This window comes from Syngnathus typhle, linkage group LG14, assembly GCF_033458585.1.
Source record: "Syngnathus typhle isolate RoL2023-S1 ecotype Sweden linkage group LG14, RoL_Styp_1.0, whole genome shotgun sequence".
NCBI classification, from domain to species: domain Eukaryota; kingdom Metazoa; phylum Chordata; class Actinopteri; order Syngnathiformes; family Syngnathidae; genus Syngnathus; species Syngnathus typhle.
Genome location: NC_083751.1, coordinates 12,531,950 through 12,552,871, shown reverse-complemented (window position 1 = coordinate 12,552,871; position 20,922 = coordinate 12,531,950). Strand labels below are relative to the sequence as shown.

The window sequence follows — 20,922 nt, the reverse complement described above, 5'->3', positions numbered from 1 at the left end:
CTCTTAGAGAAATGCCGGGAACAAGAAAATGGAACAATGGCGGTATTGCATGTAAGGTGGCTATCTTTGCTGCCACTTTGTTAACTTCAGCAATATGATATTTGTGGGAACCAAGTCATAATGAGTAGGGGAGAGATGAGTGAACAACTTATATTGATCACTCCAAAAAAAATATATATATATATATGCCGCATTGTAGCGATTTAAAAGATCAATTTGACCTTTGCAGGATGATCTGCTGTGTCAGATCTAGACTGCCATGAAAGTATGATGTTTATATGTGTACTTTGTCAACAATCGCTGTAGATGTTAATGAATGGAATAAATATATCTAAAGTGAATGTGGATAATTTGTTTCAGGTAACTAGTATAAGAGTAAACTGCTAAACGAAACAATTGATTGCTAATGGCAAAACAAGCTGTAAAGACAAACAAAAATTGAATATGTCATATGTATGGGTTTGTGACCATTGCTTTATGTTGTACCGTCACCATTGATAAAAGATTGTGTGAAATCTATCACGTCTATTGGATTATGAAATGTGTGACAGAGCATTCTTTATAGTAATATCCATTGAAAAAAGAAAAAAGAAGCCATTGCTTTCAGAGAATGTAGTCAAGCTAAATTGTATATGTATCAACATCCCAAGATCTGAAAAAAGAAAAGAAAAAGAAAAAGCTGGTAAAAACCAAAATATCTTTGAATTTGACAGCCGACGATGATCTGACCGAAATTGATGCAATTGGTGTTCCCAGAGGAGTACCGGATAAGTGTAAGCTGGTGAATCAGATAGCAGCTGGTTTTCAATCCACCCTGTGTTGGTGGTGTACTCTTAACAAAAATGTCGACAGGATCAACTACATCCATTACAACGTGCAGAGGCTTGGAAATTGGACCGAGGCGGGTTTCAGGGCGGTCCACTCCCAACTGGCCGCGACTTCCCTCATGGCTTTCCAGAACCGAATGGCCCTTGACATGCTACTCTCAAAAGAGGGTGGTGTCTGCGCCATGTTTGGTGAGCAATGCTGCACATTTATTCCAAATAATACTGCCGCTGATGGAAGCCTGTCCCAGGCCCTTGAGGGCCTGAGGACCTTGAATGGGAAAATGAGGGAACACAGCGGAGTGAACACGGAGGTTTGGAACGACTGGCTAAACGTGTTCGGAAAGTACCGTATCCTGGTTTCCTCGGTCCTAGTCTCCCTTGCCGTGTTTTCTGCTGTTTTGACCTTGCGTGGATGTTGTTGTATTCCGTGTCTCCGGTCTCTAATTAACAGATTAATTACAACTGCTATCTCTCCAGCAGCTGAGACTTTTCCATTGCTCCAAGGGGAAGACTTTACGACTGACGAGGGTTGTCGCTCTGGCGATGGCTCCATCTTTGAAGTTCCTGTGGTAAACCTGTCCGATTTGTTTCCCGACTCTGACGTTGATTATTAAGGCTCATTTTCCTCCCGGGGGTAAATTTGTTCTCATGAAATGTGATCCGACAACTGAAAATCGAGAGGTGGTTGTTTACAGTGATGTGAGGATTTGAGCAAATATGTGATAAACAGGAGGGAAATGTTAGAATAATTAGTTTTGCTGAAGCGCTGGTCGGCCTGAAACCGAAGGTCACATATCTTCGCTCAAGTCAACATATGTGCCGGCTAGCCTTGGGCAGTCCTTATACTCCCTTCCTTGTCTTATCTGCGAGAGGCCCTCACTAGTTATGAACAGAACACCTTTGTTCCTTGTTAGTTCAAGAGAAGTCCTTTCTCTGTTAATTGCTTTTGTCCGAGACAGTTTTTAGCTATCCCATATTTACTCAAATTTAGTTTAAGTAGACTTCATGCAAGTTATCTCACATCTACTTAACGTTTACTGGATCACTCTTGTTTCTCTTCAGATCGTATAAATCTTTCGCCTTTTACTAAAGATTTAGTAAGGAGGAATAACAAGAGCCTATGTCAATTTTTTTGATGCTCTGCCAAAGCGGAGCTACCTAATGCTGTTAAAGAAAACATCAATCACGAAAAGTAACATCATGAGGCTTTTAGAAATGCCTATAGTAACCAAACGATCAACATCGTAGACACGTTTCAGTTCATCCACCGACTTTGTATTGTCCATCGGTCCATTTTCTGTACCGCTTGGCCCCACGGGGGGTCGCGGGCGTGCTGGAGCCAATCCCAGCAGTCATCGGGCAGTAGGCGGGAGACACCTTCAAACGTTTGCCGGTCAATCACAGGGCACACAGAGACGAAAAACCGTCCGCACTCGCACCTATGGGCAATTTGGAGCGCTCAATGGGCCTATCATGCATGTTTGGGGGAAATGGAAGGAAACCAGAGTGGAGAACGTGCACAATGCAAACAAAGAGGTCGGGGAAGGGAGTTGGAACCGAATGTTATGAGCAGCAGAGCAAGCGTGGATTCAATGACACGTTTTAAGTCCAAACACTTCCACGGAGTCGCCATCAAGTGGTGCGTTTTATACTTGGCCGGAACGCACTAAATCATTATTTCGTTACCATTCACAATTGGACCAGGGGAGAGCGCGAACGCAGTCCCCCGCTAACAGAAATTATGCGGTCGAGATTCCCACATTTGCTACAAGTGTGAGCACACATATTCAGTGGATGAGACAGCATTCGTAGAACTGTTAACATAGTACACCTTTAGTTATTACAAAACCAAAACATTATAAATTAAGTAAAAAATACATTCAAAAACATTACGTTCATGCTTTGCTTCTTTTTCTACTGCCTCCACGCCTTTGTTCACCTCCTTTTTCTTAGAGTCGCCATCTAGTGGTGATGGCAGCATCCATAATAAATGAAGTAAAAACATGCCCATCATGCCAATGCATCTCTTTTCACCTGAGAACCCTAAAACGGTCTGAATTTGTAATTATTGAAAATCTCCAACATTATTTTATTGATTATATTTTAGAACGGTTACGTATATCCTTGCTGCCGCTCAAGTCGAGCCGTCATGAACTTGGAATCAAATCCCCATCAAGAGGTTATTGACTTTCTGCTTTATCCTGTGAGAATGAAGCTAACGGATTGCGATGCCTTCCTGGATAAACTATTCTTGATTTGACCAGTAGAGCAGGGTGCACCGTTCCTGAAGGTACTGCAATACCAGGTCGATGCGTGGAGTGGACGGAGAAAGTGCCTATTCCATCTCCCTGTTCCAATAATCAATTTAATATATGGTCCCCGGATAGGAGACATATTAGATATTAAACTGATAATAACAGATAATACACTTGATCTTAGCCAAAAGGCCGAGAAGCGATGACCAAGAGTGGGTCTGAGAAAACTACTTAAATAAAGAGACTACCAATTCAAGTTACGGTTTGAATATATTGACTCATACTAATGCCACGTACCGACCACCGTAACAAACCTCAACTATTAACTGTTTGGAATGATAATGCGTCACCGGGCTGTTTTCAACCTGTGCATCGGTTGCAGACTTTCGTGTGTTCGCGGAGGTTTAGTGTCACGTGGTTCACGTTGACCCAATAGAATAACGATGAACTGAGCTCCTGATGGGAATAGCTTTTAATGACCAACAAAACGAATTAGTCATTCGCCAAAAACAATCTGATCTTTGGATACATTTCGGGACCGAAGGCACAATAGCTGTTTGATGAACATTTTGACGGAACAAAAACCACGCAGCAAAAAAACACGCGGCCCACTTTGCCAAACTACTTCCTATTTCCTGCTGTGGCAATTTACATTAACCCTCGAACGCAGTGGAGTTGAATTGCATTCCAATCCATGCCAGCATTTCGTAACACTCATTTGAGGAAATCACGATCGTCTTTTGTTTCCCGATTTGTGTTGAATAAAAATCTGAAATCATTTGAATATAACACAGGGAAATCGGATCATTTCCCGTTCTCTCATACCAAAAGTACACGGACCAAGACATACAACTGTTTATACGTTCAAAACTCACACTCAAAATAGTTGCCCAATCGATAGGTGACGCTGTTTGAAATATCAGGTATCCATAATCCTGTGGGCCAACAATGTTTCAAGAAAAAAACACATTGATGAACACAACATACTCGTTTAGACTGTCTATTTAGGTTGAGTCCTTCTAAGTGTAGTAAATCTATGAACGTCTATTGTTTGTATTAGAAGGAATGGTTGCTGCAATTTCAGCGTGAGACCGCCTGTTAATCTGGTGAGACCAGCAATGGGGTGGCCCGTTTTGCCCCGACTCCGTAGATCACTCGTTTCTCTTCAGATCGTATATGTCGTTATGTGCGCCGAAGCAAGCACCATACGTTCAGAGTAGTTTAATAAACTCACACGAGGATTCAGAGAACAAAACCTATCACTTGGTTGCGTTACATCCGGGGAGCCAGAGCAGCTTCTTCGTCTAAGCTACGGTAGCCGTGCGGGACATTCATTTATCCTCTCCTTTTAGAACATTGCCTCTATAAAAAAATATTGTTAACTAAAAAACTGTAATATACAAATGTGACATGACAGTCTAACAATAAACAATTCTGCGTAAAACTGGCAGCATAAAATTTACTGAATTAACAAATTATTCCTCTTGGAAATGCACGAAGGTACACTTGGTAATAATAAGTATGTAAACAACCTTAGAGCTTAACTTTTTTTCTTCTTTTTTTTCTTCAAAACGCAACTAACAAACATGCAGTTCAATCCTTGTACTTCGGATTCGGCTTAGAAATCCGACCTGAGCGAGTCACATAAGCAGAACAATCGTGTGACACTCGGGTGGGCACGTCAGCTGGAGATGTTGTTGATTGCTCATTGGTGGAGTAGTGAGCAGATGGCTGAGAGAAGTGAGACGGTCGGGCATGTGGACTGGATAGAAGAGGGTCTGGCGTACTCGGAACCGGTGGTTGAGAGTGATGGTCGGAGTCGGCGTGCAAAGGTGGGGTTGGTTCAGCAACAGGAAGGATGTGACGGCGATTCCTCCTGTAGATACCTCCGTTGGATTCAACGATGTAGGAGCGCGGCTCTTTGCAAGCCTGAACCACTTTCCCGAGGCGGTCATATCCCTCTGCAGTCTGTAACCGGACAATTTGTCCTCTCACAAGTGGCACCAGAGGGCGACTTGTTGCATCATAGTACTGCTTTTGAACAAGTCTTTTCCTTTGAAGCTGAGTAGCAACTTGTCCTGCACCCTTTATTGTAGGCACAAGCAGATTGTTGACAGGAAAGGTAGAACGTGTCTGGCGAGACATGAGACGCTGTGCAGCTGATCCAAGCGTGTTGTCTCGAGGAATGTTCCTGAGGTTGAGCAGGTTGAGAAAAACATCTGTTCCATCTCGGTGTGACTTTTCCATGAGCTGTTTGGCACTGCGGACGGCACGCTCGGCTAATCCATTTGACTGCGGGTATCCGGGACTGCTGGCAACGTGAGTAATGTCCCACTGTTTGGAAAAGTCACGGAATCGTTGGCTTGTGTACTGTTTGCCATTATCAGAAATCAGTGTATGGGGTGCTCCATGAACAGAAAAATGTCTCTTTAGCTTTTTTATCACTGTAGCTGAAGACAAATCACAAAGCAGATCAATTTCGAACCATCCCGAGTAAGAGTCTACAAGGACTGAATACTGTTGATCATGCCATTCAAAAATGTCCGTTGCGACCGTAGACCATGGCAGGGTAGTGACAGGATGAGCTTTCAGCGGTTCCTTTTGCTGGTGTGGTCGTGTGCTATTGCATACAGCACAAGACAGTAGTACTTTTGTGATGTCCGTGTTCATGTTGGGCCAAAACACTGTACTTCTGGCTCTACATTTAGTTGATTCAAGGCCTGGGTGACCTCTATGCATAATTTGGATGTACTCTTGTTGCAGTGAGATTGGTATGACAGGTCTGTGTCCTTTAACAACAATACCTTCTTCCACTACCAACTCGTCTCTGTATGGAAAGTATGGGCGGACAGAGAGCGGTGCCTGACGTTCTTTGTTAGGCCATCCATTCTGGATCACATTGCTAAGAGTTTGAAGCACTTGGTCACTGGCAGTGTGTGTTCTCAGCTCTTCAAGCCTGGCTGTCAAGATAAAACTGACTGACATGACTTCAAACGAGCTGTGAGCACTGGATAATTCAGAAACTTTACCGTTTGGGGCTCTTGACAGGGTGTCGGAAAGGTACATTTGCTTGCCCTTTTTATAAACCAAGGTGATGTCAAAAGCTTGTAGACGAAGTAGCATCCTCTGCAGACGAGCTGGAGCTGTGAGGATCGGCTTCTTCAGTATAGTGACCAGAGGTTGGTGGTCTGTTTCAATGACAGTGTGCTTGCCATAGATGTAGTCCTTAAACTTAGTGCATGCAAAAACAACAGCAAGGAGTTCTTTTTCAATTTGCGCATAACGGGTTTCTGTATCTGACAATGTGCGAGATGCATACGCAATTGGCTTTCCATCTTGTAAACATGCTGCACCCAACCCATAACGAGATGCATCACATGTTAGCATCACAGATTTCCCTACATCAAAATAAGAAAGGACAGGTGAGCTGGATAGACATGACTTCAATTTCTCAAGATTCGGGATGAACTTCCCCAGGTAGTTCACCATGCCCAGGAATCGTTGCACAGCTAGGGCATCTTGCGGGACCGGCATCTCCGTGATGGCTTCTGTTTTCGTTGGATCGGCTTTCAGACCTTCTTTTGTGAATATGTGACCAACATAGCAGACTTGGTCGAGCCGAAACTTGCACTTTTGAGAGTTGAGTCTAAGTTTGATCTCTTGTGCACGATCCAATATTTTCTTCAGATTAGCATCATGTTCTGCAGCATCGCGACCTCCCACAGTTATGTCATCGACTATGACAGCACATGGGTAACCGGCAAACAGTTGTTCCATTGAGCTTTGGAAAACTTCACTTGCTGAGTTAATGCCAAATGGCATGCGGAGAAATCGGTAGCGCCCAAAAGGTGTGCTGAATGTTGTCAACATGGATGACTTTTGATCTAGCTTTATTTGCCAAAAGGAGTTCTTGGCATCAAGCACCGAAAACAGGGTGGCACCTGACATTTTGCTGGCTACGTCTTCCACACTACGCATCGGATAGTGGGGTCTCTTTAAAGCAGTGTTTATGTCTTTGGGGTTAATGCACAGTCGTATCTCTTCTTTGTCTTTCTTGTGTGCAGCTACCATCGATGAAACCCAGTCCGTGGGCTCAGAGACGGGGCAGATGACTCCTTTGCTTGTCATGTTATCAAGTTCAGCTTTAACGCGGGCCTGCATCGCCAAGGGGACACGGTGCGCTGGACGCACGACTGGCTGTACAGCTGGATCTACTGCCATGGAGTAGGTGATTGGCAGTTCTCCTAATTCATCGCTGAACACATCTTTGTATTTCTCTTTGATATTTTTTGACAAAGTCTGTAATAGTCTCCGTACCGACCTGGTGCACGTGAGGGCTGAATGTGACAAGTCCGAGACGCATACATGCACGAAATCCCAAAAGTGTAATAACATCACGCTCCACGAGGAAGAAGGGTAGCGTGTGTTGCTGTTCATCCAAGTAGCATGACAGTGAGACAAGACCTGCAGTTTCGATCTTGCTGCCGCCATAAGCCACTAGATTTGTAGACTTGCCACAGGGAATAATGTTCCCCTCTGAGAGTTGTACAAACATGTCCTTAGCCATTACATTACATTTCGCTCCAGTGTCAATCTTCATTTCGATGGGTTTCCCGTGCACATGCAGAGTGACAAACCCTTCATCTCTATTTTTCATATGTGCATTGATAGTGTCCACAGAAATTCCATCTACATAGTATGTATCATCATCAGCGGTGTATTCTTTTTCTTGCTCGACCTCCACGTGATACACTGGTCTTCTAGTGGAGCTTTTCTTTGTGAAACTCTTTCTTTCTGTGTTGTGATACGCTGGCTTTGACTTGCAGCAATCCTTGAAATGATTCATCTTTCCACATTTGTGACATTTCAAGCCAAACGCTGGACATTTATCCCTTTGCGCTGGGTGGCTGCCTCCACAATGATTACAAGTAGTGATGTTCTTTGAATCATAATGATTTGCTTTCTTATTTCTTGACCTGTACTGCCCTCTACTGGAGCTTTGTTGTAGCGCATCCACAGGGTTTACTTGCAGAGTTAATGCTTTTGTGTTTTCCTCGGTCATTTCATAAATACGGCAGATAGAAATTGCTTTAGCGAGGGACAAGTCACTATCATGTAGCAGAGCCTTTCTTAAACTGTCGTTGTTGATGCCACACACGATTCTATCACAAATCAATTCGTCTGTGAGCTCTGCAAAGTGGCGACTTTTTGCCTTTATTTTCAAATCACTGATGAAAGATTCAATAGTCTCACCTTGCTTCTGATTTCGAGTGTGAAACTTGTGCCTTTCCATCGTCTTGTTGTGTTGTGGATTGCACATTTCTCGAAATTTTCGTTTGAGACATGTGGGGTCTTCCCGAGACTCGGCCGGGACCATGACGGCTCCATTTTCTCTTGGCGCTCTAACTTCCGCAGCGTATACAAATGAACGCTCCCGTTCAATGGCTTCTGCTCCTGCAAGGTTGAGGAGGATGCACACTTTTGTCTTGGCAGGTTTATCCGCGTGTGCAGCCTCGATAAAAATGTCATATTCTCTTTCAAAAATACGCCAATTCTCGGCAACGTCTCCTTCAAAAACAAGCGGGCCAGGCCTGCGGAACCCTTCCGCCATAGTCAGCCTTCACTTAATTCCTTTCGCACTTCGGAGCACGGCGAAGAAAAAAAACACCACTCAATACACAGAGGGCAGGTCCGAGACGTCTTCTGACACCATGTCGTTATGTGCGTCGAAGCAAGCACCATACGTTCAGAGGACAGCAGTTTAATAAACTCACACGAGGATTCGGAGAACAAAACCTATCACTTGGTTGCGTTACATCCAGGGAGCCAGAGCAGCTTCTTCGTCTAAGCTACGGTAGCCGTGCGGGACATTCTTTTAGCACAATACACAATCATGCAATTATCTACAGTATAAATCTTTCGCCTTTTACTAAAGATTTCCGTGGGGAGGAATAACAAGAGCCTATGTCAATTTTTTTGATGCTTTGCCAAAGCGGAGCTACCTAATGCTGTTAAAGAAAACATCAATCACGAAAAATAACATCATGTTTGCCTATAGTAGCCAAACAATCAACATCGTAGACACGTTTCAGTTCATCCACCGGGCGTGAGCACTGATGACGAATACTTTGTATTGTCCATCGATCCATTTTCTGTACTGCTTGTCCCCACGGGGGGTCGCGGGCGTGCAGGAGCCAATCCCAGCAGTCATCGGGCAGTAGGCGGGGGACACCTTGAAACGTTTGCCAGTCAATCGCAGGGCACACAGAGACGAAAAACCGTCCGCACTCGCACCTACGGGCAATTTGGAGCGCTCAATGGGCCTATCATGCATGTTTGGGGGAAATGGAAGGAAACCAGAGTGGAGAACGTGCACAATGCAAACAAAGGGGTCAGGGAAGGGAGTTGGAACCGAACGCTATGAGCAGCAGAGCAAGCGTGGACTCAACGACACGTTTTAAGTGTAAACACTTCCACGGAGTCGCCATCAAGTGGTGCGTTTTATACTTGGCCGGAACGCGCTAAATCATTATTTCGTTACTATTCACAATTGGACCAGGGGAGAGCGCGAACGCAGTCCCCCACTAACAGAAATTATGCAGTCAAGATTCCCACATTTGAGGAATTCGCAGGGGTCAGCACATCCGGAGTGCAATGGCTGAGCCTCACCCTGGGTGAACCACCTTCTTGAACATGGTATCGCCCCTGCCAGGTAAGTATGAGTCATACAAGTCGCCGGGGCCGACGTCTTTACCGCGCAAACCACCTTCAGTCAGAGGCTAACTTGCTACAAAAGTGTGAGCACACATATTCAGTAGATGAGACAGCATTCGTAGAACTGTTAACATAGTACACCTTTAGTTATTACAAAACCAAAACATTATAAATTAAGTAAAAAATACATTCAAAAACATTACGTTCATGCTTTGCTTCTTTTTCTACTGCCTCCACGCCTTTGTTCACCTCCAAAAAGGAGTCGCCATCTAGTGGTGATGGCAGCATCCATAATAAATGAAGTAAAAACATGCCCATCATCCCAATGCATCTCTTTTCACCTGAGAACCCTAAAACGGTCTGAATTTGTATTTATTGAAAATCTCCAACATTATTTTATTGATTATATTTTAGAACGGCTACGTATATCCTTGCTGCCGCTCAAGTCGAGCCGTCATAAACTTGGAATCAAACCCCCATCAAGAGGTTATTGACTTTCTGCTTTATCCTTTGAGAATGAAGCTAACGGATTGCGATGGCTTCCTAATTAAACTATTCTTGATCTGACCAATAGAGGGGGGTGCACCATTCCTGGAGGTATTGCAAAACCAGGTCGATGCGTGGAGTGGACGGAGAAAGCCCCTATCCCACATCCCTGTTCCAAAAAACAATTTAATATATGGTCCCCGGATAAAGAACGTATCAGATATTTATCTCATAGCACAGATACTACACTTGATCTTAGCCAGAAGGCCGAGAAGCGGTAACCAAATGTGGGTCTGAGAAAACTATTTAAATAAAGAGACTACCAATTCAAGTTACGGTTTGAATATATTGACTCATACTAATGCCACGTACCGACAACCGTAACAAACTTCAACTATTAACAGTTTGGAATGATAATGCGTCACCGGGCTGTTTTCAACCTGTGCATCGGTTGCAGACTTTCGTGTGTTCGCGGAGGTTTAGTGTCACGTGGTTCACGTTGACCCAATAGAATAACGATGAACTGAGCTCCTGATGGGAATAGCTTTTAATGACCAACAAAACAAATTAGTCATTTGCCAAAAACAATCCGATCTTTGTTTTGCCCCGACTCCGTAGTTCACTCTTGTTTCTCTTCAGATCGTATAAAGCTTTCGCCTTTTACTAAAGATTTCCGTGGGGAGGAACAACAAGAGCCTATGTTAATTTTTTTATGCTCTGCGAAAGCGGAGCTACCTAATGCTGTTAAAGAGTGATTGAAAACATCAATCACGAGAAATAACATCATTAGTTATTGAATAAATAGACTGTACAGCGCTATCCTCGTTAGGTGCAAAATAAAATAATATTCCACCAAAGCAGTGGTTCCCGAGTTGCTTCTTGGTGATAATGGCGGTCCCTTGGACTAAACCAGTTGAAAACCCCTGGTGTACGATAGTAAGAGATATGACATGATAAGCAACATAATCGCCTTTTATTAGTTATTATTTTGGGATCTCTTTTTTTGTTCACAAATAATCTAATAGTGATAGGCTCTAGTGTTGCCGGACCCCCGGCAACACCGATGCGTCGGCGCATGTGTCGCGCTCATAGAGGGAAGCCCTGTGTCTGTGCGCGTATCGCTTCAAGAAAGTCACGTGACCGCAACAGCAGCAATATCGCCTGTCAAGGAAGCGCATTGTCAACGGGATGGATCTGCAAAAACAATATCTGATCTTTTGCGGTTCAACGTGGAAGTTATCAAGAATTATGGAGCAGCCCCAAGTCAGATACTGGGACAATCAAAAGACCCATTACACTGCACTCCAGCCTCATCTGTGCTGTGTGAGCGGATGTTTTCAACGGCTGGAGAAATTGTGTCCAAAAAGCACAACAGGCTAAATTTCTAAACATTGGGAAATAAAAATTTGTACAAAACAAATCCCAGTGCACAAGCATCCTCTTTCACAACACGTTCACTTTGATTTTCATGTTATGATGCATGATCACATTATTGATTGACTGTAACGAAAAAGGAAAATATATTTTAAATTTAAATGAATATGTAAAAGAATACAATATAAAATATATTTACTTAAATTAATTAATGTATATACTAGGTCAGGGGTGCCCAACCAGTCAGAGACTAAGAGCCACATTTTTTCCTGAGTCATCGCAAAGAGCCACATCATACACATGAGCACACATGAACACCCCCCCCCCACACACACACACACACAAACACGGACACACACACACACACACACCTCTGCTCAGCCAAATTTAGTGTGTGAGATTATTATGTCACGCACCAACATGATAATGACAAATTGACTCCTACAGTACTAAAACCACAGACCACATTTTCAACAATGAACATTGTGTGCATTGTCTCACACAGACAAACTCTCAGTTCAACAAATTCCACAAACAAAAACACAAGTTTTTTCACTTACTATGTGTGGCGGGACAGACCATTCGTTTTAGTTTGTCGTTTTCAGGAGACAAGATTTCAATCACGTCACTGAGGCATCTTTTAACGAACTCCGCTTCATTGTATGGCTTTTTAGCCCGTGCAATGTTCCAAGCCAGTTGAAAGTTTCAACTTGCAGGGCTGAAAGTTGAAACAATGCAAGTGTGACAGTCTCTGAGTGCTTCGTAATTTTTTTGAAAAACTGTACCTACTTTTCTGCCTGACTTTTCAAAGTGTTCAAACTTGTGCTTGCGAAATTCAGTCCCTTTTGCAAAGTCCTTATCGATATTGGCGTGAAGTGAGCTGAAGTGGCGCTGAACATTTGAAGCTTTTAAATGCGCTAATGACGTCCGACATATCAGGCAGAATGGCTTGCCATTGCGTTCAACAAAAAACAACTTTAACTCTGTTAAAAACGTCCTGTGTTCATCGTCATATATTCGTTTAGCTGTGCATTTTTTCCTTGCCATTTTGGCCGGGTTGGCCACCCCTTGTTTAGCGTCTTGTCAGCTTTTCTGGACCTAATGGGCCCCCGTAGTCACAGTCGCCATTCATTAAAAAGCCAGCAAAACCAATCGCTCTGCCCTGTGTTCATCGTCATATATTCGTTTAGCTGTGCATTTTTTCCTTGCCATTTTGAGAGCGAGATTGACACTCCTCAAATGGGTTTCTCCCTCCTCCTTTGCGGGATTTCACCTCACGCGCATGCGCGTTTGACCAAAATACCATATTGAACTCAAGCGAAGCAAATACGCACGAAAAATAAACACAAATGTTGATATGAACGTAAAAGCCGTATGAAACCATGCCAAAGAGCCGCATGTGGCTCGCGAACCGCGGGTTGGCCACCTTTGTACTAGGTCATCCAATCAGTGTCAGTTGAGTCTGTCAACTAGGTTGCCTGTAGTATGTTTAAAGTCCAGCAGATGTCAGCACTCAGTGACACAGTATCAATAAAGTTTGGCAATGTGTCGAAACGCCTCATCGACCCATCACTCGTGATAGGAGTACTTCAAGGAAAACATACCTGATGTTCAAATTCACAGGCTGCGTGTACACGTACACGCACACACAAAACAGGCGAGTATAGTGGTATAGTGACTATACCATCAGTCATCCCCGCCTCAAAGGCGGTTTTCAGGTTACATGACGCCATTTCCGGAGCAACCCAACGGCACGTCACTTGACACACTAATGCAGCCTTAAAACTGGCCTTCATTTCCATGGCGACGGGCTTGTTTCTTTTTATTACTTTTTAAATTATTTACATAGGAACTCAGAACATGTAAACACAACTGCTAGTAGGTGTCAAACATAGAGCCTAAGAAATAAAGCACTCAAATACAAGGTTTGTGTGCTTTAGAATTTATGGATTGACCAATCGTTATACTAAAATTAGGTTTCTGGTTAATGTATCGACATTTATGAACATGCCATTTAGCCAGCAGTATCTTTGAAATGTTTATTTGTTCAGATTTGTTGCATGGGTAACATTTTTGATTGACTCGTTTCTTTTGACTCCGTTGAAAAAGAATATATTTGTGACGGCGGCTTCATAGACTTTTGTGACGCCCACATTGCTGCAGTCTCTACTACAGTAATGTAAATACAGTGTAAATAAACTGCTTGACACGCCCACTCGCCCATGCTGTCGGAAACAAAAATGAAAAAGCTCTTGGACGCACGTTTCGATAAATCGAAAGGCATACGCTTTGCAGAGATGTTACTGAAAGAAGACTTGGGGGAGCGAAAACGACAGTGGCCGTTGGTGGAGCAAGCAAGAAGAGCTGGGGAATAGGCCTACTTTCGAGGCTCCTACGCTTACATAGAAGGACGTCGTGTTGGAGACGATGAACAGCAGTTGGGATAGAATATGAATCTTTAATGGTGGAGGACGGGCCTACGTTCGAGGCCCCTACGTTTACATAGAAGGTTGTCGTGTTTGAGAAGGTGGACAGCAGTTGGGATAAAATATGAAACTTTAATGGTGAAGGACATTAGTGCAGTTTAAGAGCTAAGGTTGAGAGTTCTTTTTTTCTTCCAGGTAGAAGTAAATTCCTACGGTTTAGTGTGTGTGTATTTCTTTTAATTGTTTTTTTATCATTCATGTTTAATGTTATAGGACTATTTTTGGTTCATTGAATGTTTGGGGCTTAAGAGCGCTGGTTAAAAGGAACGCTATATTTTTGTAAAGGGCAAAAATTCAACTGTCTTTTTTTTGCACGAGACTCACTCTACAGAGGCAGATGATTCGTTCTGGTCCAATCAATGGGGAGGCAAACTCTTGTTCAGTCATGGCTCGTCAAGATCTGCAAGAGTGGCTGTTTGTTTCAACAACTTTCTTGGTGGAGTAATCACACATTAGACTGACAAGGAAGGACACTGGTTGGCAGTTGTGGCAGAGATTGATGGTATAATTTTGATTTTGTTGAATGTATATGGATACAGCAATGACTCAAAATGAGGAAATGATGAACAGTTTATTATAGGTGATTGGTGAACTTAAAAGTCATTATCTGATTGATAAAGTCATATGCGGTGGAGACTGGAACATCACCCCAGACGAATGGCTAAATAGGTGGCCTGAGAGAACTGGGAAACCCCAATATAATTTGATAATTAATAAGCTTGTGATGAATAATAATCTTAGGCAGGGGTGTCCAAACTTTTTGCAAGGAGTGAAGAGGCCTGGAGGCCAATAGTTTTTTTGGCCATTTTTTAACTGCAAAACTAATTTCATTGTCACAATTGTCTTTGTTTTTGAAATGACAAAATAACCAAATATAAGCCACTCAGGCAGATGTGAACAACTCTTAAAACACAAATTCTGCCTTTCATTCATATCTGAATAGTCAAATAACATTGAACAAACTGTATGAAATAACTTAAATTTACATGAGTTTAAAATTATTTTTGCCTCATGAACATTTTAAACAGGAGCTATAAGTAATGCAACGTTTTCTGTATAGAACAAGTGAATTTTGCTCGTCATTTACAATATCTTTCAGAAAGTAATAGTTCGTTTCACGCCTACAGGTTCATAACATCAACAGTATTAACATGGCCACTTGGTAGCTTGCTTGAGTCATATTTACTAACAGCCCCGCGTGAAGAATCGCTGTTGTGATGCCACTTCAGCTTGGAGTTGCTTCAGCGCGGTCACTCCCTGTTAGCTTGTATTATAGTTTCAAGTTTCATGATTTTTTTTAAATCAGTTTGACAGTACAGGTGGGCCATAAATAATACATTATAGACCGAAGCTGCGGGCCGTATGAAATCTGACCGGGGCCCGGATTTGGCCGGCGGGCCGGACTTTGGACACACCTGATTTTAGGGGATACACGGAGGGAAAAGAACTCGGGAATAAGAGAATTTTCATGGTTTAAACCAGTGGCCCCGAACCTTTTTTGTGCCACGGACCGGTTACATGTCGGAAATATGTTCGCGCACCGGCATTTATATAAATAAATCAGCGGCGTAGCCCACAGGAAAAAAAATCGAACATCACCCACGCCGTTCGTTGATCGCTAAAACAACATCCGGGTCCAGGAGGCAAACGGTTAATGGATAACATCGCGCACATAGAATAGCGCAAGCACTTTCGCGCAAGAACGAAAGAAAAAAAACGGCATGAAAATGAAGAATCGAAAAAGCTCGATTTTTTTTAACCGGGGCGCAGCGTTCGACGTCCCATTAGCAAGGAAGAGAACCGAAAAAAATATTGGCACCCGGGCCCCTTCACGTTACTAAATATGGCCCTCCTTGCAAAAAGTTTGGACACCCCTAGTGTAGGGGTACACTTGCCTGACTTGTGTGCCGACACTGAGTTCGAGTCCCGCGTATGACGTTGTGATTGTGCGTGACAAAAAAAAAGTTCTCGTGTTGTTGTGAACTCAAATATCGCGAGAATTCAGCTTCCACTTGCTCCGCCCCTGTAAGACACTGGACTTCCCCGGCGGCATACGCACGCAAGACAACGCCCACCTCTGCGAATTAAGGTGCAATTTTCTAATTTCCCAGCGGATGTTTGCTTTTTGTGCGCGCCAAAGTGTTGTCAGAATGTGACGTTAAAAATATTATTTAAGAAAAGCCTGCAAATTGTTTTGACCAGGGTAAGATTTCTCCCAGTTCCCTCTTTTTCTTGGGTGGGCCATCATTTCCTTTCATTACAATTTGGAAAGATGGCACCACTGTAGCCTAGATTGGAATTAAAGTTTGACATGTACAAAATAAAAACTTTAAACAGCATCTTTTTTCAGTACTTTTCAACAGCACGCTGACTAAAGATGCTTCCAAATGGACAAAATCCAATTACTTTATTTTCCAACGACTCAACACGGACATGAAAACATTCTGATTAGACATCACGCTACATCCCGCTTGTCTATTACAAACTAGCACGAAAAACAGATGCGGCAAAGTGCCGCGTCACCGCGGTGTACCTAAACGCATCCGTTGCCCTGCATGGGTGCAGGTTTGAGTGTATTTTGCGCTCGCTGGGTGTGTGTTTGCGCGCGTGTGTGTGTTGTGTGTATGACACGGACTTGCGCCAAGATGCTCGTGTACGCTGACACTTTCGGGGTGTTAAAATGAATTCGAAGCACCGCTTGGTACTCATTAAGATGGCCGACCTCCATACAATATATACAAAAATATAAAATGTAAATAAAAAAAATACAAACAAATTCTCTTTTGGACGTTAAGAAGGGAGGACTGAGGTTAGGACGTCATGTCGGTTGCTGTCTACTTATCCGTCTTCTGCTTCTTCCGCTCCACTTCGTCCTGTTTACGACAACAACGGCAACAAACGGCTCAGCGATGCGGGACACGCCCCTTTGACGGATGTCAGCTGGATCTAACCAGATTCTGCTTCTTTGGGTAACATTAGGCGAATGGTCGCGCAAGCCGTTCAGGAGCGCGATGTTCCCATCTCTCGCTCACCTCGTCATCTTCATCGTCATCGGCGTCATCCTCGGCTGTTCTTTTCCCCGTGGGTGTGACCAGGTCGTCGTCTTCGTCATCCTCTTCCTCATCTGGACATGCACACGCAGTGTTGGGAAAGTTCATTTTCGACATGAACTCGTTTTTGTTCGCGTATGTGATACTGCTGCGCACCCTCTCCATCCTCCTCTTCCTCGTCCCCCACATCGTCGTCGTCGTCCTCCGCCTCATTGTCCTGCTCCCCGTTCTCCTCATCCTGACATACACACGCACGCACAGTGAGGGTGACACTGAGAGAGGAAGATGGTGATGAAGAGGAGCCGCTCTCACAGTTTTTCCATTGGCGGTGGTTTCGTCGCCGTTCTTCTCCTCCACCGTTTTCTTCTCCTTCAGCTCCTGAAAGGCCATAAACACACATATACACTTAGCGAGCCTCAGATGGCCTTTTCTGTCACCAACACCTGAACGCACCTCAGATGTCCACAAACACTTGGACGCAACATTAATTTCCCTCAACTCATTCATGTGAACTTGAACGCAACAGTTGTGTTCGCCGACAGCTTTTTATCCACTTGAATGTATTGTTGCGCATGCGCACACACAAACACATGCAAGTACAGTACATCATTCATAAAGTAAACATGTGCTTCGCTTCCTGGATTAGGAGGGTGACCGGAGGTTTCCTGTTTAGGGGAGAGGTTGGGCTCCCACTCCCATGCCGAGGCTCAGATCGGCTACATGCTTCCAGTCCCTCCCACTGGGTTTAGGATGCTGAAAGATATCACCTGCCACCAACAGTCTCTTCACACTAGAATGTGTAAACAACAGTTGTGACATTTTCTGAAATTGCTGGTAATCACACCACGTTCTTATTCAATATTAGAAATTTTTTAAACTCCCCAATTCCGCTTTATTTTGCTCCTTCTCAATCCATCGTGACAACGAACGGCGCCCCCGTGTGGAGTCAAAGGTAAAATCCACCGAGGAGACGTCAATCAAATCTCTTGCGACCCCCAAAACACTCCCGGTACATCTTTATCCGCCAGACAGAATGCTGCGTCCTGTTGTGAGAGCACGCGCGGCTCGGTTGAGCTCCGTGGTGGCACCGACGCGTCCGGCCCCCCCGGGCCCCTCGCTCCGATGGCTCCTCCCTGCCTATCGCCTTGCCAGAGGCCGCCGCCACTGTGAGGCGGCGGGGGAGGACAGAAGCTCTGGGAGCAAAACACCTCCAAGCCCAATACACGCCTCCGTTCATGCACAGAAGCGACATTTGGATGAGCTTTATTTTCAAATAAAGTGCGGTTTGAATCGAAAGAGAAAGCGTCGCGCGTCTTCTTATTGCGCGTGTTCACTTTAAGAGACGCTGACCGCCAAATCCGCTCTCAATTCCCACGTAACGCGCCGGTGACACGCGCACGCGCACTTTATCATCATCTTTGGGATTTATGTCGAATCCAAATGCTTAACACATTTGCGAGATGCTGCAAGAGGTAAAGAACGCGCGCACGCGACCGTGTGCGCGCGCACGCGCTTGTCCTGCAGCCTGATCTTGATTAATCAAGCGTGCGCGTGCGCGTCTCACCTTGGCGCTCAGCTCCCCGCCGCTCTCCACTTTGCTGTCCGCCATCTTCGTCTTGATGTCTGTCTGGTTAACAAACAAGAATGGCCGTCGAGCAGATTAGCAGCAAGACGAGGGTGAGGAGATGAAGATTTCCAATTTCCACTTGAGACGGAGCGGTACTCCTCAGCAGCGCGTGTACCCGCCCTCTCTTAGTGCCGCGCGCGTTTTTATAACCCAGGTGGGCGGGGCCTGGCGAACGGCGGACGCGCCCATTGGTCGAGCGCACTTCGCTCAAACTGGGCTGCCGATTGGACGCCACCAAACAATGGACGCGCCTCCCTTGTAGCCCAAAAAGTGTGCCACCCACGCACGCGCACACGCATTGGCCCGCACGCAGCCGCCTTGCAAAAACACTAACGTGTGACTAAAAAAAACCCCTCATGTTCACGCGCTTGGCGGCACTAATCCCATAATAATCACAGCCCATAAGCGTTTGTTCACACTACGATGAGGTTTATGGCTCGACGTGGGCGCATTTTTGCATGTATGCAAATTCAAGTGTGTTTTTTGTTTCGATTGTTGCAACTTGATTTGCGAAATAACGACTTTTTGAGTCACATGCCCTCACCGACAAGATGACACGAGAAGAAACAAGAACACGTCTCAGGCCGCCCAAGAAATCCCACTGCGCCTCCACTGCAAGCTGTACGGCAACTAACACTTTTGCTGACGACTTCGTTACTCATGTAACGTGCTGCAACACTAACCAAACCAGACTACTGTGGTCTCAAATCGTATTGCGAGCGTGGTTCTACTGTGGTGCTTAAATGGGTTGCCTCGAGTTGTATTTGGAAATAGTATTTCACAATAAGCGTTTGTGTGTGCGCGCATGTGTGCGTGCGTGAGTGTCTGTGTGCGTATACGTGTGTGTGTACGCGCGCGCGCATGTGCGAGGAAAAAGTAGGACAGGCGTGAGGGCGGGGGTGTACCGGAGAAGCTATGGTAAGACACGACAGACTGAGCATCAAGTGTCCACAAAACCTCACAAGAAGGAGAAAATATCGTGTGGAAACTGTGGAAATATATGGTTGTTAATTCGGCAAAATTTTGTTTGCTAACAAACGACGACAGTCGATGGCTTGTTGCTTTATTTCCCTCACCAAGATGGCGGCTGTGACTATTGCTCGGTCCCTCACCAAGATGTCCACCCGCCTCGCCCGTGTGGCGTTAAAGCTTTGTCCAGCGGCTCGTTACTGGCCGGTCTGCTGAAGCGAACATAAGGCTGACGCTTTGCGTAGGGTGAGTGGTCGACGCCGTCGTCAATCAACAGCAAACTTGGTCGTGGGTGGGAACTTCGGGGCGAAGGAAATCCTGTACCAGAAGGAGCCCGTATTCATGAACGACCTTGCCTTGATTTTACGCGATAAACTCCAACATTGAAAGTTAATTGACAATATGGTGACCAAGGTAAAGCGGAGCAAACTCTATATCGGTACGTAAGTCACATCAACATTGAGCTGTGCTGGCGTCAATGGGGCTTCCAGCCTTTTCCAGTCGTACAGCAGGGGGTAGCATACTTTAGTCGCCACGTCAAAAATCGGTAGTACAAGACGACCAATCAAGTTTGGACAAGGTTTCTTATTTCATTATTTTCGTCAGAAAAAATGGTGTCCAAATTGTTGCGCCGATTTCCCACGTAGTGGTACTTACATTTGAATTAGTTTTATGAGCAAACTTCAAATTCAAACCTAATTTTTTTTACTCATTGATTTTCAGCAATCACATTTTTGTTGCAGTTCTAATACATAAAGCATTGTAAAATATGTGAACGTAAAAAACGTGAATGATAGGAAATAGTTTTGTATTGGTTACCCTTTGAGTTAAAAGAGGGCGTGGGTTCGATTGGCGTCAGGAGCCCGTGCTCGGCCTGTGATTTTGCATTTGTCTCTTAAATAAACGACTGAAAAGACAGCGGCGACCGGCTCTGAACAGCTGCTCAACAGTTCTTTTCCTCACTTCCTTTGAGCGTATCTTACTCTTTCCTGTAATTTCTATTTGGGCTTGTGACACAAAGCAACAAAAATAAACCAAGCTCCTCAATTAAAACAAAAGTGTACACTGATATATTTAAAAAATATATTTTTCTGAATTTTTACATGTTCTGAGGGACGACATCAAAGCAGTTGG

The 20,922-nt window shown here is 44.4% G+C and overlaps 1 protein-coding gene, 5 non-coding genes and 1 pseudogene across 6 annotated transcripts; 3 read left to right on the top strand and 4 right to left on the bottom strand.

The window, feature by feature from the left end:
- The first annotated feature begins 1,869 nt into the window (after positions 1-1,869).
- LOC133167557 (U5 spliceosomal RNA) lies at positions 1,870-1,983 on the top strand. The gene has a single exon (XR_009718022.1). It is a non-coding gene; the product is annotated as a U5 spliceosomal RNA (small nuclear RNA).
- A 1,112-nt stretch (positions 1,984-3,095) lies between these two features.
- Positions 3,096-3,286, bottom strand: LOC133167595 (U2 spliceosomal RNA). Its single transcript, XR_009718053.1, has one exon. It is a non-coding gene; the product is annotated as a U2 spliceosomal RNA (small nuclear RNA).
- A 5,672-nt stretch (positions 3,287-8,958) lies between these two features.
- LOC133167558 (U5 spliceosomal RNA) lies at positions 8,959-9,082 on the top strand (annotated as a pseudogene).
- Positions 9,083-9,638: 556 nt separating this feature from the next.
- Positions 9,639-9,802, bottom strand: LOC133167574 (U1 spliceosomal RNA). Its single transcript, XR_009718033.1, has one exon. It is a non-coding gene; the product is annotated as a U1 spliceosomal RNA (small nuclear RNA).
- Positions 9,803-10,371: 569 nt separating this feature from the next.
- Positions 10,372-10,561, bottom strand: LOC133167596 (U2 spliceosomal RNA). The gene has a single exon (XR_009718054.1). It is a non-coding gene; the product is annotated as a U2 spliceosomal RNA (small nuclear RNA).
- Positions 10,562-10,902: 341 nt separating this feature from the next.
- On the top strand, positions 10,903-11,015 carry LOC133167556 (U5 spliceosomal RNA). The gene has a single exon (XR_009718021.1). It is a non-coding gene; the product is annotated as a U5 spliceosomal RNA (small nuclear RNA).
- Positions 11,016-16,534: 5,519 nt separating this feature from the next.
- Positions 16,535-18,950, bottom strand: LOC133167125 (prothymosin alpha-B-like). The gene is made up of 5 exons (XM_061297688.1): positions 18,757-18,950; positions 17,505-17,570; positions 17,349-17,430; positions 17,175-17,266; positions 16,535-17,015 (listed from the first exon to the last, which is right to left on the bottom strand). The coding sequence occupies exons 1-5, from the start codon at positions 18,799-18,801 to the stop codon at positions 16,977-16,979; spliced, it is 324 nt and encodes a 107-aa protein (XP_061153672.1). The 5' UTR covers positions 18,802-18,950; the 3' UTR covers positions 16,535-16,976.
- Positions 18,951-20,922: the final 1,972 nt, after the last annotated feature.